Consider the following 18,917-nt stretch of genomic DNA (forward strand, 5'->3'; position numbering starts at 1 on the left):
GTTCTAACTCTTCTATGAAGTAAGTTAGAATTCAAGGGGAAAACAGATAATATGACTGCCCACTTTAGAAGTTCTTCTTGACTAGGTTCTGGCCTCATGCAGAGGAAAGTAGTAATTCCAAAACATTGATCTGCATAAAAAATTATTTAGTTTCTTATTTGTTCTTCAGATTTCTAGGAAGATTCCTGCTCTGAAAACTTTGACTCCGTGTTGTGGGGTTAGGCAGGAATTTGCAACTTGAACAAGTAGTACAGATAATTAATCATTTGCTCAAAAAGTATTTGTTTAATATGTGCCAAGCACAGGTTTAGAGACTGGGACTATTATTTTCTAATGGAAAAGGACAGGAAATAGTAAATGAACATATATAAGTTAAAAAACATTTTGTATTGTAATATGTTATGAGGAAAATAAAAGGTAAAATAATAAAGTGTTTGAAGAAGTATTTAGACAAAGTGCCAAGGAAAGCCTCTCTGAAATGAAGACATTTGAGCTGAATCCCAAATAATACAGGCAACATTACTGAGAATTGAGGTAAGAACATTCCAGGGACCATGAATATAAGTGGGAGTTCCTGATTTAGGAGAGAGTTTGGCACATTCTAGAAACAGAAATGTCATTGAAACCAGCACACAGTGAGAGAAAAAGTGGTAGAAGTTAAGGTAAGATGGATAAAGAGAGACCAAATTAGTTAGAAACAGTCCCTGGTAAAAAGTTTGAATATATTGTAAGTGCATAGGAATCCATTGAGAATTTAAGCAGAATAATAATCATATTAGATATATGTTAAAAATAACATTTTTATAACTGTGTAAGAAATGAGTATAGGGCGATAAGAGTGAAAGTAAAGAGACCAAAAATGGAAATATTAGGATGGTTCAAGTGTAACATGCCAGTGGCTGGGACTAAAGCAACAAAGGTCAGATTAGAAAGTGGTGTCAGATTTGGGGTATATTGTTAAGATAGAATTAATAATTCTTCTAACAGGTTGTTGCAGGGAAGAGAGAAAAGATGACCTATAGGAGTTACCAGATGGCCCCTGAGCCACTAGTAGTATCATGGTACTGTTTCCTAAAGGAGAAAAGAGACTAGTGGAGAACTAGTTGTGAAACAGGGTATGTTTGGAAATAGAAGATTCTGTTTTGTTCATGATAATTTGGAGATGTCTATTTTACATGCAAATGGAGATTTTAAAACAGCTATTGGATACTTGAATCTACAGTTCAGTGAAGGCAATAGCCTATTGATGATACTTAAGGTTATAGGAATTGAGTACATTAACTAGAAAGATATTAAAGATAGAGGGAGAAAAGATAGAGTGGTGATGGATGCTGGAAGAATTTTTAAAAGTTCTCCTAAATTTAGAGTTTGAGGAAAATAAGAGGAACCAAAATGGAAATCAAGAGCAGCTTTAAGTGACTCGAGGAGAAAAAAAAAAGAAGGAAAAGTCAAAAAGTTTTACCAGTCAGAAAAATGAATCACCCTGCAAGAGCTGCTACAATATTGAGTGGGAAGAATATCTAACAGCTACCACTGGCTTTGGCTACACAGAGATCATCGCTGATCTGGCTGTTTATTTTGAATGGTAACAAGAATGGCAAGAATGAAGTAAACGTAGGACAGGATTATAGGGGGTCTTGGGATCATGTTGGAGAAATAACACTTTATATAAATTGATTATCCCTTGTATGTTTAAATCGGTATATTTTAATGGCTTCAGAAATCTTTGGACCCTAAAACTTACCGAGGAATAAATTAATGTGTGTGCTAATGCTAAAGTCACAATGACACTCACTCTAGGCTCCAGATGACATCAAATGTCTCCTCACCATCTGAAAATAGTCCTTCTGTAAGTGTTCAGGAGAAAGCACTATCTCCTTAGATAATCTCTACAAACAGAGATTGTGGCTGTCTACTATACTCCCAAAAGTACTTTGTTTCTAATACAAACAGCTTGTATGTGTATTGTTTGTTTAACAGAAGTGGCTACAGGAGAGTAAAATTTTGATATTCCACTTTGCTCTAGTTTGTTGACCATTTTTAAGAGCATTTTATGCTATTTTTTCCATGGTTTTTACATATAGCAAAGATTTTTGAAGCATACAAATTTCTACACTAAAATACCAATTTTCTGATGCCTTACTAATCCTATGGAAAGCTGTGTTCATCATTTACATTGCAACTACTGTTACAAACATTATTGTACTTCAAGAACAAAATAGAGTGTTGAGGTCAGCCTGGTATTAATGAAGTGGCTGAGAAATAAAATGAGACAGAAAAAATAAAACTACATGCATGTAAATACCATCAAGGGAAGATAAAACAGACATGAAGTACATTTCAAAAGCAAGAAACATTAACAGAATAACAAGAAGTTGTTACTAAAAAAGAGTGTATATGAGTCAATAATCATTATGTCACTTATTATTGCAAAATGTTTTTGTTTACAATGCTTAAAATGTGAACTTATGTACCCACAATAGCCTCTTACCCAGTCCCAGTGTGTGAATGGTGGTATGAATATACACTGATTATCAGGACCTAAACAAAGGGAAGTTGCAGCTGGACTGAAAAGCCCTGCTGGTTCTCTTGCCACAATCCAGGGATATTCCAGAATCAGGCCATGCCCCTGCTGATGGATGCATAAGTAGATAAAGACTGGTGGATTCGTTCCAGATTATAAACACTCAGTTTGGAGGCCTTGTTCAGCACCATCGCAGCTTCCTTGGAGATTTCAGAGCATGCGAGTTCTGATCCTCCTTTTGCTTTTCTTTGGAAAACACAAGAGCATTGCATAGCTCCATTATAGAATCCATCTAGTTCATCTACTCCAGTCACTCAAAACACTTTCACTAAGATTGCCTTAGATCAGCGGATGTGGGAAATATCCAATGTTACCAGTACTCAAGTAAATTTTAGACTATGAGCTCCACAAGAACAGAGATGTTTACCTGCTTTGGTTACTAATTTATCCCTACTACCCGAAACAGTACCTGAAATAAGGTATGTGCTCAAAGAATAATGTCCAGTACCTGAAATAATGTATGTGCTCAAATAATAATGTCCAGTTTTGCAAAGCCCCACAAAAGCTACATTAGTGTTTGAAGTGAATGGGTGATACCATAGTAAACATGTTTTTATTTTGGTGGGAGAAAAGATTACTAGTACTCTCAGATGTTCTTAAAACATATTTTCCTGTGAAAACAGTGTCTTCAGAAGTGTTCTGAGTCTCTGCTACTTGTAAATTAAATAATTCAATACTCAACTGAAAATCATTATCACTATTATTATTCTAAATCAATGGCTGAGAAATTACTATGTCAAATAGAACACCTTCAAAATTTGAGGAATGACCACATCATAATCTTTCAACCATGGACCCTGACAATCAAAGGAAAACACTGTGACTAAATAGTTCAGAAAGAATGGCTGGTGTTATTACTTTAGCAACTTGGTTTAGCAATTTTGAATTCTGTCATCTCTTTTTGAACCACAAAAACCAACTATTCTGAGAAACAGAAAATTTCATTTTACTCTGTGTAATCCAAATAAGTATTCTAGGGTTTAGAATATTGTTCCTAACTTTCTAAGACATGCAATAGTTCTAAGAAACAGACAGGAATATAGACATAACTACAATGCTGATATTATTTGTTGTTTGTGTTCTGGCAGTCCTACATTAATTCCTGTAAGTTCCTCAATCTGGTCAGGTCTTCACAGCCAAAATAAAGTCACAGTTAACATTATTTCTTGAGAAAAGCAAGTAAAGGAAAATATTCTTTCCTGAATTATCTAAGCAAAATTTTGTTTAGCTATTTTTTGCCAAAATATTCACAATGTCAGTGGGTTTGTGATTTATGCTCTAAGTCAAAATGACTTTCCTTAAAACAGAACAATTATCTCCAGTTCAATAGTTTAATAATGTTTTTTTCAAAATGGTTCACCTATATTATTGAAATTTAAAATCTTAAAAAAATTTATTCATAAAAGGATAATAAATCACTAAGTATGTAGTCAATGCGTATGGGAGAAAATGTGCTGCAGCTCAAACGCAAATGATTCCCCACTTTATACTGTTTAAAATGTTTCATATATTGGTTTGACTTTTATAAGGAGGTGCTCTTGGGTATGTGTGAGATGGCCAATTATTTAATTTTTTAAAATCAATAATTGTAATTCTGGAAGGAAGAAGACCAACCACAGTCAATACCAGATGTAGTATCACTTGAAATCCAGGTTCTTAAACTAAAAGAAACAATTAAAATGTGAAAGTCTTGTGGCTATTTTTCATTTCAACAGCAGTTTTAAGTTTAAATAGATAGGATAAGTTGAATAAGAATACAATTAATATTTTTAAAAATTCTTCTATATTTCTTTATAAACAAAAAAAGATTATTTAAAAAGATATGAATACTCTTTTTTCAAGCTTTATGAGTGATGACTCTACATCCTTCTCTGCATTCCATTAAAAAAGATTGACCCAAAGGTGACCCTGCTGTCATCAAATCTTTCCTTTCTGTCATCATCTTATTGGGTAAAAAGTAGGAGGGAAATAGAATAGCGTGACTCAAGGTACTAATACCCTTTAATTGGTCTTCAATTATTTTTCTTGGGTCTTCTCTGCAGCTGACAGGCCAACTCAACCTACTGCCAACCAAGACCTGACTGGCACGAGGAAAGGTAATGCTGCTGAAACACTTGGAGAAAGTGATCCTTTTCACAGTAGTTAGTTGGGACATCACCATAGTTATTTCAGAATCACGTTTTCTTCCTTTTAGTTATTGTTAAGTTTGAATATGACCTAGCATCACTTTAAAATTAATTTCTAACCTATACCTAAGTTCTGGATGGTGTTATGATCAAATTTATTTTTAACTTTACTTTGGGTTCCAGTCAAATTCTGATACCAGCTAAATCATAGCAGCCACTGTGAATTCTGAACAAGAAGGCGTTTAATGTATTCCTACAGACAAACGTTGAGAGTTAACTCCTCAGGAAGTTGGGCTCATGATAATAATCGCAATTAACCACTTAATTACTTTCAAATTTTATTTCTATAAAAGTCATAATTTTATTTGTTATGGAATAATTATTTTTTTAAAACATGTTTTTCAAATATTCATGAAAGCTGGATAATTCTGCCATTTCACAAATTATTTCTTCTTACCAAGTGATGAGGGCAAATGCAAGTGTAGCTGATATGCAAAGTATGGTCTTATCTCTGTGATTTTTGTTTGTGCCAAAAGGAAATTACTATCATTTTATAGAATATTTTCTTTTGTTTACATATCATTTTACTGTGTGAATTGATAAGGGGTCTGTGATTCATCATAAAAACATTTTCAGTCTATAATCCTAAAAGATCACTAGCAAGTGAAGCATTAATAAGGAGCTTCATCCCACTTAAGGAAATACGAGTTTGCTTAGATTGTTCAAATTGATTCCAAATGAGTTCCCATCGAATGGAAATTTGATGGCATCGTATGGGCAGTTTTGAAGTCACTATAGTAGACAGCCTTCCTAATCATTATTGCCTGAGAATCAGACGCTAATGGAGTCCAATGTGCTTTCCATCCCCTATCTGAGGCTTTAATTCTGTGAATCTTTTTTGTAAAGTTCAACATTGTAGTGATTCAAGTTGATATGAGTATGTCAATAACAATAGCTGCAACAAGATGAAGTTAATTACTTCCCAAACATAATATATACTTAAATATAAAAAGTTCGGGGTATCATATATTATTATTGTCTAAAAAGATGATTTATTAAAAATCAAATAAGCAGATATGACACTGTATATACTCTTTTAGAAAAATAAGGCTAATTTATTTCTTTAAATATTTTAGTCAAAGCCACTGTAATTGTCATCTCTATACTTCTTATTAAAACAATCAAGTTAATCATATCAGTTATGATTACCGGAGAAGTATGTTATAAAGAAAACAGTCTCATAACCCTCCACTTCCCATTCCATCCTACATACTTCTGTTGGATTGATCATGGAATTATAGAATTTTAGAAATCTCTAAGTTCAAACCCTGGTTTTACAGGTAAGAAAATGTAAAGCCCAGGAGAAGTAGAGATAAGGCCTGGTCTAGAACTCAGTCCTCCAAAAAATGTATAGTCATATACTTTCTAGTCCAAAAACACTCAATTGTTTTCTGTTGTTTATAAAGCCATGCCTAGCTTTTGAACCCATCATTATCTTAAAGGTGTCTACTTTTTCTGCTCTAAACTTTCCTTCCAATCTTATATTTCCCTTCTCATACAAGATTCCAATCAAATGTTCGTGGCGATTCTCAAGACTTTCTCCTCTACTTGAAATATTTCGTTCCCTATTAAATACTGCATAGGCAAGCCTCACCTATATGTCATTTTTTCCACACAAAGACTGCTGCTTCTCTTAACTGAAACTTTTATTAATAGAAAACCACTTTTGTGGCATTTTCTACTTTTTTCCCTCCTACAGTTATTTTTCAGTATATGTTTCAACATTCTTCCTAAAATTGATGCTACTCATTGGCAAGGCCTGATTCATATTTACCTTGATAATCTCAACATTTGACATAGTAATGATAATTTGATAATTCCGTTAATATTGTCAAAAATTAAATTCAGAAATTTTTACTCCAAGTTTGAGTTTTTACATTCTTTTGTTAAAATAAATTTTTCTTTTTTTTTTTTGTTTGTTTGTTTGTTTGTTTTTGTTTTTTGAGACGGAGTCTCGCTCTGTCGCCCAGGCTGGAGTGCAGTGGCATGATCCTGGCTCACTGCAAGCTCCGCCTCCCGGGTTCACGCCATTCTCCTGCCTCAGCCTTTTTTTTTTTTTTTTTTTTTTTTTTTTTTAGTAGAGACAGGGTTTCACCTTGTTAGCCAGGATGGTCTCGATCTCATGACCTCGTGATCCGCCCGCCTCGGCCTCCCAAAGTACTGGGATTACAGGCGTGAGCCACCGCGCCCAGCTAAAATAAATTTTTCACATCGGCTAAATCTACCTGTAAATCTGGCTTTTTTTCTTAATCAAGGAAACATTGTATTTAAGTCACTCCTAAATTTCTAGTAACAAATTCTTTTAAATTAATTTTTTAAAAATTTATCTTTAGGTGCAATAATGAAGAGTTTTCGTCTAGTTGTCAATGCCCTGGCATTAACCCTGCCTTTTTTGGTAAGTTAATTTCATCTAACCAGTTTGTACTGACTTCAAGAAAATTTTATTTAAGGGCTCTAACTATGCAAATTTCTGAATACAATTATACTTCATAGAACAAAATATCTACATAGTTGTTACATTTTTAAGGTTAATTTTTTAATATTTATTTCAATTATAAAATCAAAGTCATGTTCTTTTGGATATCCATTTAGTTCTGTGAATTAAGAAATCACACTTAATCATGTATAGGAAACTTTTAAAACTCTCATACTATAGAGAAAATACATTCGGGGGAAAAACAATACTGAAAACATTTTAAAATTGTAAATGCATTAAGGATAATTCAGAAAGAATAAATACAGAAATCATAGTCTGGGAATCAGAAATTATTTTAATTAAGTTCCTATCTCACCCAGACTCCAATCTCTTTATGGAAACAAAATCCTTCAAAGGTCAACTTTGGTTAAGCTTTTTCACAAGTTTCAAAGACCTTGATAACTTCTGCCTTTAATATTCGAACCATTATCTTTTGTTATATGCTTCCCCATTATGTCAATTGACTGACCCCTTTCCAGGGATCAATGGTCATAAACAGCTTGAAGGCTTACAGGCATTATCTTGAATTATATGCAATGTTTTAAGGCTAGTGAACTTAGAAAAAGGCTCTGTTTTTTTCTTTTAATTTTTTGACTTGTTTTTATTGTTGTTTTGGCTATTGCCTCTTTTTATTTTCTTGTTCATCTGGGGATTCTAGGCACTGACAAAGGAGGCAAGCATAAATAATGGTATATGTCCTCCTCCTAGACTGTAAAATTTTGGGGAGCACTAGTCCTTGTTCTGTGAATCTCTGTACTATTTATTTATTATTAAGTTTAGACTTGCTTTTAAGTAACATCTATTAATTAATTCTATTATCTGCATGTTGTGCTTGTGTATAACATGTCTATTAATTCTATTAGGTCAATTCTTGGAGTCAAAATTACCTTCTAAAACTTTGAGTTCTACAACTCAAATACTTTGTGGCCACCTGAACATTTGGAACTTAGGTTGTCTCTTTGAGTAATAGGGCTTAAAGTTTAAATCATGAAATGATCTGCAAATCCCTGCTGCATAGCAACCTCTTCCTGAGCTACCTGAGCCAGATTGGTCTTCAAAACATTCCTTCCCATTTTCACAAAGGCTTCAGGCCTCAGGGACATGAACATATATACAGAAAAAAAATTAAAGGTTTATTGATTTTACCGTTCAATCTTATGAGTAGTCAGATTTATACAAATTAAAACATCAATGTGATACCATGTTATATGTACTATTTTATCCCTTCCCCCAAAATAAAAATAGTTAGATAATATTTTACTAGCACTTATGCACTAAACTGCATAAACACATGGCCTATTGGTGACATTATAATTTGACACAACTTTTCTATACCACAATTTGATAATTTCTATCAAAGAATCAAATCACATTTGTGGAAAATCATTTTAAGGTATTAACGAAAATTATTAAAAAGGCCACTGGTACACAGATGTTAATCATCTCTCTGTTTATAATTAAAATTTTATCTTAATAGATAACAATAAGAAATAAACATTTCATGACATAATCATTGATCACTTAGTTATCAACTATAAAAATGTAACTATGAAACCTATGATATAAATAAAAAAAAAGAGATACCACATTTCCTATAAAAATGCAGGATACTTTTTAGACAAGCATATACCAGGAGTACATAACATAGGTTGATATTGCATTAAGGTATCTAGATTGTCAGAATTTTTTAAAGTATACTTTCTGTAATATTCATATTACTTTTTTTTTTTTTTTTTTTTTTTTTTTGAGACAGAGTCTCACTTGGTCGCCCAGGCTGGAGTGCAGTGGCACAATCTCGGCTTACTGCAACCTCTGCTTCCCAGGTTTAAGCGATTTTCCTGCCTTAGCCTCCCAAGTAGCTGGGACTGCGAGTGCCCGCCACCATGCCCAGCTAATTTTTGTATTTTTAGTAGAGGCAGGGTTTCACCATGTTGGCCAGGCTGGTCTTGAATCCCTGACCTCAGATGATCCACCCACCTCTGCCTCCCAAAGTGCTGGGATTACAGGGTGAGACACGTGCCCGGCCTCATATTATTTCTTTACATTTTAAACTAATGATTTAATATATTTAAAGTAAAGCAAGCCTTTGTCTCAAAGCAAGGAAACTTTATTATCTTCTCAAATTTCTGATTTTCTATACTCACACCTTCCAAAAGGTTTCTAGAGTCATTTTATACCCAAGGAATACATGTGTAATGTCCTAAACCAGAACTGTCAATTTAAAAATATTTAATATTATACCTCCTTTCAAAAGTTTCTAAAAGCTTTGGAGTTTTTAGTTTTATAAATACATGTCCATAAAAATTGTTTTCTCACTCCTGATTCTCTAAATATGTCACAATCCAAAATTAAGAAAAGCACTATAAAAACAAATGAAAGATGGTATTAAAAACACTATTATTTATATGTTAAGGTTATGCAAGAGGCAATATTTTCAATCTTCTAAGTAAACCTTATGAATCATCTTAGTATGAGAGCAAAGAAAGGAAAAAAGACTCAATGATCCTCTAATTTTTAACAATGTATATTTAATAAAAACTAAATAGAAATTATTCATATTTTTCATTTAAGCATATTTGTTGGCATGGGGGTCAGATGACTAGATTTTTCCCACAGTGACTTTTTCATTCTAGGTGGTGGTATTTAAAGACAATATAAACATGAAGTTTATTATTACTAATCAGTTAGACTACTGTTGCTTCTTAAGTAGCCCATAGGCCTCATAGATCACTCATGAAAAATGTTTTAAAAAAGAAAAAGAAAACATATTTTGTCTTTAACACAAAAGATTTTTTAAACTGATTTAAGTCCTTTTCTTTTCTTTTTTAACTTATTTCTCGTTATTTCTTCTTCTGGAACTCCCCAGGCTGCGGAGGTTCAAAACCAGAAACAACCAGCAGTAAGTCTATTTTAATTACTTCTGTTAGAGGCATGAACTACAAAATATATTCTGGAAAGGTCAATCGTATTATAGATGCCTTCTGTCTAAAACCTAAATATTTCATTTCCATAAAACAATCTAATAATATTTGCAAGAAAATAATTTCAGCAACAGGTGATATGAATCAACATTGATGTTCATCTGAAAGTTTTATTTTCTTATATAACCCAGGTCATGTATCTTTGGTTTTCATGTATATTTAGCAATATGAGAAAACTCTTTCAACATTCATATTGGAAAAAAATGAAAACATAAGTAAAGCTTAATATTTCCCCTTTCCACTTTTTAAGACAAGGAAAGATCCTTTTCTGACCCATCTTTGAATACTTCTCATACATCTATATTTACTTCCCCTTTTGTTTCCCAAATATGTTTGAATACATTTAAATATGTCTCGTTTTAGGAGAAATGTTTGCTTTGTAGTACAATTTTGTCAATTTATTTCTATTCATATGGAAAGGTCTACTGACAAATTTTTAAACAGAGGCACATAGATATAGACAATTCTTTATCTAATGTTTTGTGAAGAAAATTAAACCAAAAAAAATCCAAAATCTAAATCCAGGAATCTCTCCACATCACATTATGTTACTATTCTGCTATAGTTTAGGAAAATATAAATGTGCTCTTGGGCTAATTTTTAAATGAATAACATTTGAGACCAATTACAAATATGTGGTGAGAATACACACGTGTGTGTGTGTGCCATTTTGTGTGTGTCTGCATGTTGTGCTTGTGTATAACATGTCAAAGTTCTCAATGAGATTTTTTTTCTCTGTGTTGTACCTATAATAGCTAACATATAAGATCACTTTCCATATATGCCAATCTCTGGGCAATATGGTTTACATTATGAATAAACTCATCTAATTTCTTGAAACAAATATTATATTGATATTATCAAAATAATATTTATAATATTGAAAATCATAAAGTGGAAAGGCAATGTATAAATCAACATCTTATAAAATAATATTGCTGCTGTGTTCCATACTTCTAATATCTTACTCAATGGTAAATACTATATTATTTCAAAAAATGTAGATTTAAGGTATTTCCACATTTGGGTCTGTAATAATAATATTCTGTATAATTAATTATTTTTTTTTTGCAGTGCCATGAGAATGATGAAAGACCATTCTATCAGAAAACAGCTCCATATGTCCCAATGTATTATATGCCAAATAGCTATCCTTATTATGGAACCAATTTGTACCAACGTAGACCAGCTATAGCAATTAATAATCCATATGTGCCTCACACATATTATGCAAACCCAGCTGTAGTTAGGCCACATGCCCAAATTCCTCAGCAGCAATACCTGCCGAATAGCCACCCACCCACTGTGGAACGTCGCCCAAACCTTCATCCATCATTTATTGCCATCCCCCCAAAGAAAATTCAGGATAAAATAATCATCCCTACCATCAATACCATTGCTACTGTTGAACCTACACCAACTCCTGCCACTGAACTAACGGCGGACAGTGTAGTCACTCCAGAAGCTTTTTCAGAGTCCATCATCACGAGCACCCCTGAGACAACCACAGTCTCAGTTACTCCACCTACGGCATAAAAACACCAAGGAAATATCAAAGAAGACAAGGCAGGTAAATGAACAATATATAAAATGAGTAATTCCGACAAGAAGCATGGATTTATGAATACAATCATAAATTCTAAAATAGTACAAATAGATAAACTAAGTGTGTTACAGAAGCAGACAAAACAGGGTACTTACAATTTTGCCTTGGTAAACCCATAGCATTGATACACCAGATTCTGTTCCAACTAGAAATTTAAAATAATTTTGTTTGACAAAATGAAAATAATTGGCCACTTTATTATCAAACTTTTTTCTGACAATTGGGACACTCTTAGAATGTAATAGTTTTATTTCATCCTTATTCACACACAAACTATGACAGTAGAGTAAAACAGCAAGTAACATTTTCATGATTTTTATTTCAAAAATAATTTTTAGAAGAAGTTATATAGAATATGAGTTTAAGTAAATTTTAATTCTGTAACAATTCTCTTGCACTCTCATTGTAGTATGAACAGAGTAAAAGGAAATGATACGCTTCCATGCATTTCTTTATTTCAGACATCATTTCCAAAATGATTCATGAAGTTAAGCCTCTCAAATTTCTCCTATTCTAAGATAAACCCATGGAAGAATTATAATGCTTAACTTGAAAAACATATAAATATTAAAAGGATACTTTCAGAACACTGAACGTGATGCAAAGTGTTACGATTTATTACTTGGACCAATGGATAATAGCAGAGTCTAAAATAATTTGAAACTACTGAGAAGAATTTAAACAAAGAGAATGATTAATAAAGTGGAAAATATCCAAAGAGTATAAAATAATTTGGGGAGAAAGTTGCAAAATGTGGAGTTTCTTTACAACAAATATTTTCAGTCCATCAGATGTCTACATGTTTTATGATCTAAAATACCAGACAATGGTCTGTGATATCACGGGACTACCATTAGCCCAGAAAAGGTTGCTTCTTTCATCTGCTTGCCTAATGACCATAGGCTGGTCATTACTTTCTCTGAACTTTTATTTTCTCATAATTCTGGTTGCTATGAGACTCAAGTGAGAATGCACATGTGAAAGGATTTTAAAAACTGATCAATCTGTAAAATGTCATGTATTGGAAAAGACAAAGTAAAATTCATACCAGTATCCTAAGTCTCCACTAAATGATAAAAACTGTACATAATTATGTCTGTTGATTCCCATAGTAACCATATGAAACAGATATTATTCCTATCTCAAATTTAGGGATAAAAACCAGTAGGACTGAGGACAGTAAGTAAATTATCACAGCTAGAAAGTGCAAATGGGAGGCAAACCAAACCTGTTTAATTTCACATAGTGGGGCCTAATTACTATGTCATTTATTTTTATATGGGCTATCTAATTTGCCAAAAAACAGGGAAAATACACTGTGTTTTCCTTAGGCTAGCATATGGGTAAATTGTGTTGTTTAGTTGCTGTTCAACAGGATATCTGTTAAGAAAAAGAGAACAAGAGCTGGTTAAACAGCTGGCTTATTATATTTTGGAGAACAAAATAAGAAAATTAATAAAGACAACATGAAAGCAAGTTATTTAATAAGTAGTTACATATTTTACTGATGCAAAATATTAAAAAGCATGTAAAAGACAGTTTTTTCTGTAAATATGACATAATGTCTATTATTTTCAGTTTACTATATGCTTATTTTAAATATTTAAGTTTAAATATTTAATCTGATTAACTTATTGGATACAGACATAAAAGAAAAATTGTGGAAGCCAAACAAATATATATCATGAGAACTGTTAACACACTATGAATAAATTTCTAAACTATCATTATTTTTTATAGGACTTGCTGAAACCAAATGACTACTTCACACTCTCCTTCAGCCATTTGTCTGCCTTCAGTCAACAGAAAATGTGATTTTTCACAGATTCACCTCTTCTCTCCTTACATTTTACATTCATGCCACATTCAATATTTTGATTCTTGCACAATAAAGCTGACTGATTGCAACTGATTCTTTGACAGGAGTTTGCAAAGGTACCTCAGGGACCTCTGAAACTTTGAAATGCTATGACAAATTTAGTGTGAGTTAGAGTACACAAATTTACCTAAAGGCAGTGTTCATAGTTTCATCAGGTTTTCAAAGTGGTTCATGGTCTGACACTAAGAATTTCTCCTCTAGGATGACACTGGGACCAGAGAAAAGCCAAGCCACAGTGTTCCAATCCAGGAGACCACAGAGTGACTCTTGAGAGCCATGGGAACTCTAGAGTAAGCATTAAATTTAAGTGCCCAAATGTATTGCGAACGTTAGTCTAGATTATTCCTGAGAGCAAATTCTGGGCACAGGCAAACTACAAATGTCCACAACTACAAACACAGATATGCTGCAAAATTATAGATGTTGACAGAGACTCTAGACATGCATGACCAGATTTCCCCACACTGGAAGCCACAGTCTCACATCTGTTCAAACACACACAACCCCACCCCCCCAACCCCCCCGCCCCCACACACACACACATCACACACCAGAAAGCTTCTGGAATTCAGGTATTCCAGTTTGGAAAAACTCGTGAATATTCAAGGTCTAAGGATAGGACATAGTTGTTTTCTTAAACAAATATTGCAAGGAAAATCAGGTCACCTTTGTGCTTGGTCCATATTTAACACATCATGCCAGAAAAAATAAAACTCACTCAGCCCTTACAAAATGTTTACTGGTCACCTATCTAATCTTCTGCTGTGACTCCCAACAGATGTGCTATTATTAGGATTGATTTACAGTGTTTTTCCTGCTCTCTCACTCAAATAGAGTCTTGAAAAGAGACATGGAAGGAATACGACATGGCTAGACCTTATTTGCTATGATCATTAATCATATTATTAATTTCTTAAAAAACAAAGTAAATATGTGGAAAAGGCAAAATTTATATCATTAATTAAAAATCTTATCACCTATTATACACAAGGTATAAGAATTTTTGTGATAATACAAATAATAATAATGGCTGATAACAATAAGCAATGAGCAGTTATAAAGTACATACTATTTGCCAGTTAATCTTCTATTTGTTTATATGTATTTACTCATTTAATATGTAGTCATGAACCACATATATTTATTCTTGTTACTATTATAAGTGAAAGAGAAATGAAGTAATTTTCCCCACGTGAGGCTGAGATTTGAACTCAAAGTCTTGCTTTAAAGTCCATGCTCTTTAAAAACCGACACGTGGACCAAAGGAACAGCATAAAGAACCCATAAATAAAACTGAATGTATGCAGTCAACTAATTTTCAGCAAGGGTACAAAGAAGACACAATAGCAAAATTATAGTCTTTTTAACAAATGGTGCTGGGAAAACTGGATATCACAGCAAAAGAATGATATTGGACCCATATCTTACACCATACACAAAAATCCACTCAAAGTGGGTAAAAGGTCAATGTAAGACCTGAAACTTTAAAATTACTAGAAGAATACCTAGGGAGAAAGCTCCTTGACATTGGCCTTGGCAAAAATTGTTTCGGATATCACACTAAAAGATCTGGCTACAAAATCAAAAATAAGTAAATGGACTACATCAAACTAAAAAGCTTCTGCACAGCAAAGAAAATAATCAACAAAATAAAAAGACACCCTATAAACTGGGAGAAAGTATTTGCAAACATTTATCTAATAAGGGGTTAATATCCAAAATATATAAAGAACTCACAAAACTCAATAGCAGAAAAACAAATAATCTGATTTTTAAAATGAGCAAAAGACAGGCCTGGCACTGTGGCTCATGCCTGTAATCCCAGCACTTTGGGAGGCCAACGCGGGCGGATCACAAAGTCAGGAGATAGAGACTATCCTGGCTAACACAGTAAAACCCTGTCTCTACTAAAAATACAAAAATTAGCCAGGCGTGGTAGCATGTGCCTGTAGTCTCAGCTGCTTGGGAGGCCAAGGCAGGAGAATCGCTTGAACCCGGGAGGCTGAGGTTGCAGTGAGCCGAGATCGCACCATTGCACTCCAGCCTGGGCCACAGAGCGAGACTCCGTCTCAAAAAAAAAAAAAAAAAAAGACATAAATAGACGTTTCTCCAAAGAAAACAAAAAAAATGGTGAACAAGTATATGAAAAGATGATCAGCATCACTATCAAGAAAATGCAAATCAAAACCACAATAAGATATCACATCACACCTGTTAGGATGACTATTTCAAAAAGACAAGGGATAACAAGTGTTGACAAGGATGCGGACAAAAGGGAGTCTGTGCATTGTTGGTGGGAATGTAGACAGGTGCAGCCACTGTGAAAAACAGTATGGAGGTGCCTATAGAAATTAAAAATAGAATTACTGTATGACCCAAAAGGCCCTTTTCTGGGTATCTACTGAAAGGAAACGAAATCACCCTTTGTAATGATATCTGCACTCTCTTGTTCATTGCGGCATTAGTCATAACAGCCAGTGTGAAATAACCTAAGTGTACATCAAGGGATATGGATAAAATATGTTGAAACACACACACACACACACACACACACACACAGAGGCATATTATTCAGCCTTAAAAGAAAGAGATTCTGCTACTTGCCACAACATTGATGAACTTTGAACTTGTAGGACAGAAAGCTGAGTGAAACAAGCCAGATATAGATAAAAAGAATACTGAATAATTTCACCTACATGTGGAATCTAAAAAAAAAAATCAGTCAAATACATAAAAACAGAGAACAAACTGGTAGTTACCGGGGGTGGGCCACACTGCAAAGATGTAGGTCAAAGAATACAGAGTTGGACGCAGGATGAATAAGTCTAGGTATCTAATGTACAACATGAGAACTACAGTTAATAATATCGTATTTTACTTGAGGGTTCTTTTGTTAAGAGAGTAGATTTTTGGTGCTCTTAACACACACAAAAGTGGTAACATTGTGAAATGATGAATGTGTTAATTTGCTTGATTGTAGTAACCATATCACTATGTATATAAAAAAAATGTTGTATACCTTAAATACATAAAATAAAAAATAAAAGTCTATTCTCTTAATCATGTAAAAACTACTACAAAATGATTTTCAATATAGCAGGTGAAATAAAACACGAAGCAAAATACTTTGAAACAAGAAAAACATTCTTAATATTAGTTCATATTAATATGATTATGTCTAATTAAATAACATTAATAATGAGTTGCCAAAAGTAAGATTTAAGTTAAACACTTACCTCCCAGATATAATGTTACTCCATATTTGTATCAATTGGATTAACTGGAATATTGTGTGTACCTAATCCCTCAGCTACTATTTTTACATGTTCACAAAATACATTGTTGAGCTGCTTATCTTTGACTTGAATAAATTACTTCAGATGCAAGGATTCATCCAGGTAGAAGTGGTTTGTTACACATGAGAAATTGGGTTGTTGACACAGAAGAGATCTGATCTGGAGATGGTCACCCACAGCCATTTACTTCTGTTGATTACTAATCGACTGCCCACTGTAAATACAGCATGTTTCCCTCCCACCTCTAGGACATCATAGTCTAATGAGATTTAGAAAAACATTTTATTTCTCAATCCTGCAAAACAGCCATATTTGAAAGTTCCCAGGTACTTGGAATCCAGTGTTACATTATATAACAATTGTTTATATATCACTTTAAAATGTATAAAGCACTTTTACACATGCCAACCTTTTAACCCTCACCAATAAACTCTTGAAGAAATTTGTTATTGATCCTCATTTTACATATGTGGAAACAACTCCACAGTGGTCAAACATATGGTAGTGAAAATGTATAGGGTTCATATTTGTATAGAATTTGATCAAAGTTTCAGCTCAACATTACTTAGCTGTGTAACTTTGGGCAATAAATATAATGGAAAGTACTATTTATTGATTTATTGATATATCTCTCAGGCTCTATAACAAGGGTTTTATAGGTATTTCTTTTATATTCACTCTCTTAGGGAGGTACTATTATTATACTTATGTAGATATGAGGAAACAGGCTCAGAAGGATTAAGTAACTTGGCTAAGATAATACTGAGTAGTAGAACTTAGCTTTGAACTCTAGCAATTCAATCCACCAGCCCTCATTATCATATCGCTAGGACATATAATCTTTAAGCTGATTAGAGTATTTAAGGTATTAGAGTACCTTATATTAGTTGGTCTTCAATAAATGTTCATTCATTTATCCCTTAACTCCCTAAGTGACATTGCCAAGGACATCCATTGTCCTTAAGATAAAGTCAATTTTCATAGTCCATCATTTACCTTCCCACTCCATTTCTCTTCATTAGATCATCATACCATTCACCCCAGTGACTCAAAGACTTCTGTCACTGCTTTAGCTATACCATCACCATCCTCCAGCACTCTTCTGAAGCTGCTCAGATCACCATGATAATTCACAGCATCTAATCAAAATATGAATCCCTGACCTATATCCTTGTTCCTGAACTTCCAAAATCAAGTGATCCACTAATGTACCACCCAGTATCCTGGTCCTCCCAGCTCCTCTGTCCCTTAATACTCCTTAAACTCAATGACACTGGCCTATCTACCTCTCCCACTGGGGCTATAAACCCTAGAGACTGTGTTCTGCTCACCACTGTCTCTCCAAGGTGAGGCCTAATACAGTGTAGGAGATAAATAAATATTTGTTAAGCAAATAAACAAGTAAAGGAAAAAATGGATTGTTGGTGACTAAAGTAGAAATACCGATTTAATTGGATTAAATAGCCTAGGCTTTTCTTACCAAAATCCAGAAAGAAAAAACTGTGTTGACCTTAATAGTTTACTTGTGACGATGAATCAAAGCTAGGCCAACTTTAAATACAAAAGAAAATTACTCAAATTATATTATCAATCACAGAAATCTGAAAGAGAGAATGTTTTTATAATTTAATCTCAGTTTGCAAGGAAAGAAAATTGAATGTCGACAGAATGATAACCAAATTGCTGTGTCAATATTATATATTATCTTAACTCTGGCTCGATATTTGAAAGAAGATGATAGAATCTCCTCTTCCTAATCTTCCTAATGTAATGTGCTGTTGTAGTTGCCATATGTCCAGGATATTGGGATAAAGATTATAAAGCTAATAGTCAAGGCTAATGAGCAATTATACTTAAAAGATCAAGTGTATTATGTTTATGTCTATATTTTATTGGCATATACTGAGAA

At 33.4% G+C, this 18,917-nt stretch overlaps 1 protein-coding gene across 2 annotated transcripts; it reads left to right on the plus strand.

Moving 5' to 3' along the window:
• Nucleotides 1-587: 587 nt before the first annotated feature.
• On the plus strand, nucleotides 588-13,745 carry CSN3 (casein kappa). 2 transcript variants are annotated; one of them, XM_063663227.1, is made up of 6 exons: nucleotides 588-662; nucleotides 4,627-4,680; nucleotides 7,104-7,165; nucleotides 10,113-10,145; nucleotides 11,302-11,797; nucleotides 13,574-13,745. In XM_063663227.1, exons 3-5 carry the CDS (start codon nucleotides 7,112-7,114, stop codon nucleotides 11,761-11,763), a joined length of 549 nt encoding a protein of 182 aa, XP_063519297.1. In that variant the 5' UTR covers nucleotides 588-662; nucleotides 4,627-4,680; nucleotides 7,104-7,111; the 3' UTR covers nucleotides 11,764-11,797; nucleotides 13,574-13,745. The 2 variants fall into 2 exon arrangements, with proteins under 2 accessions (XP_063519297.1, XP_063519299.1); XM_063663229.1 differs by lacking the exon at nucleotides 588-662 and having other exon boundaries at nucleotides 4,612-4,680.
• Nucleotides 13,746-18,917: the final 5,172 nt, after the last annotated feature.

Source organism: Pongo pygmaeus, chromosome 3 (assembly GCF_028885625.2).
Source record: "Pongo pygmaeus isolate AG05252 chromosome 3, NHGRI_mPonPyg2-v2.0_pri, whole genome shotgun sequence".
NCBI lineage: Eukaryota > Metazoa > Chordata > Mammalia > Primates > Hominidae > Pongo > Pongo pygmaeus.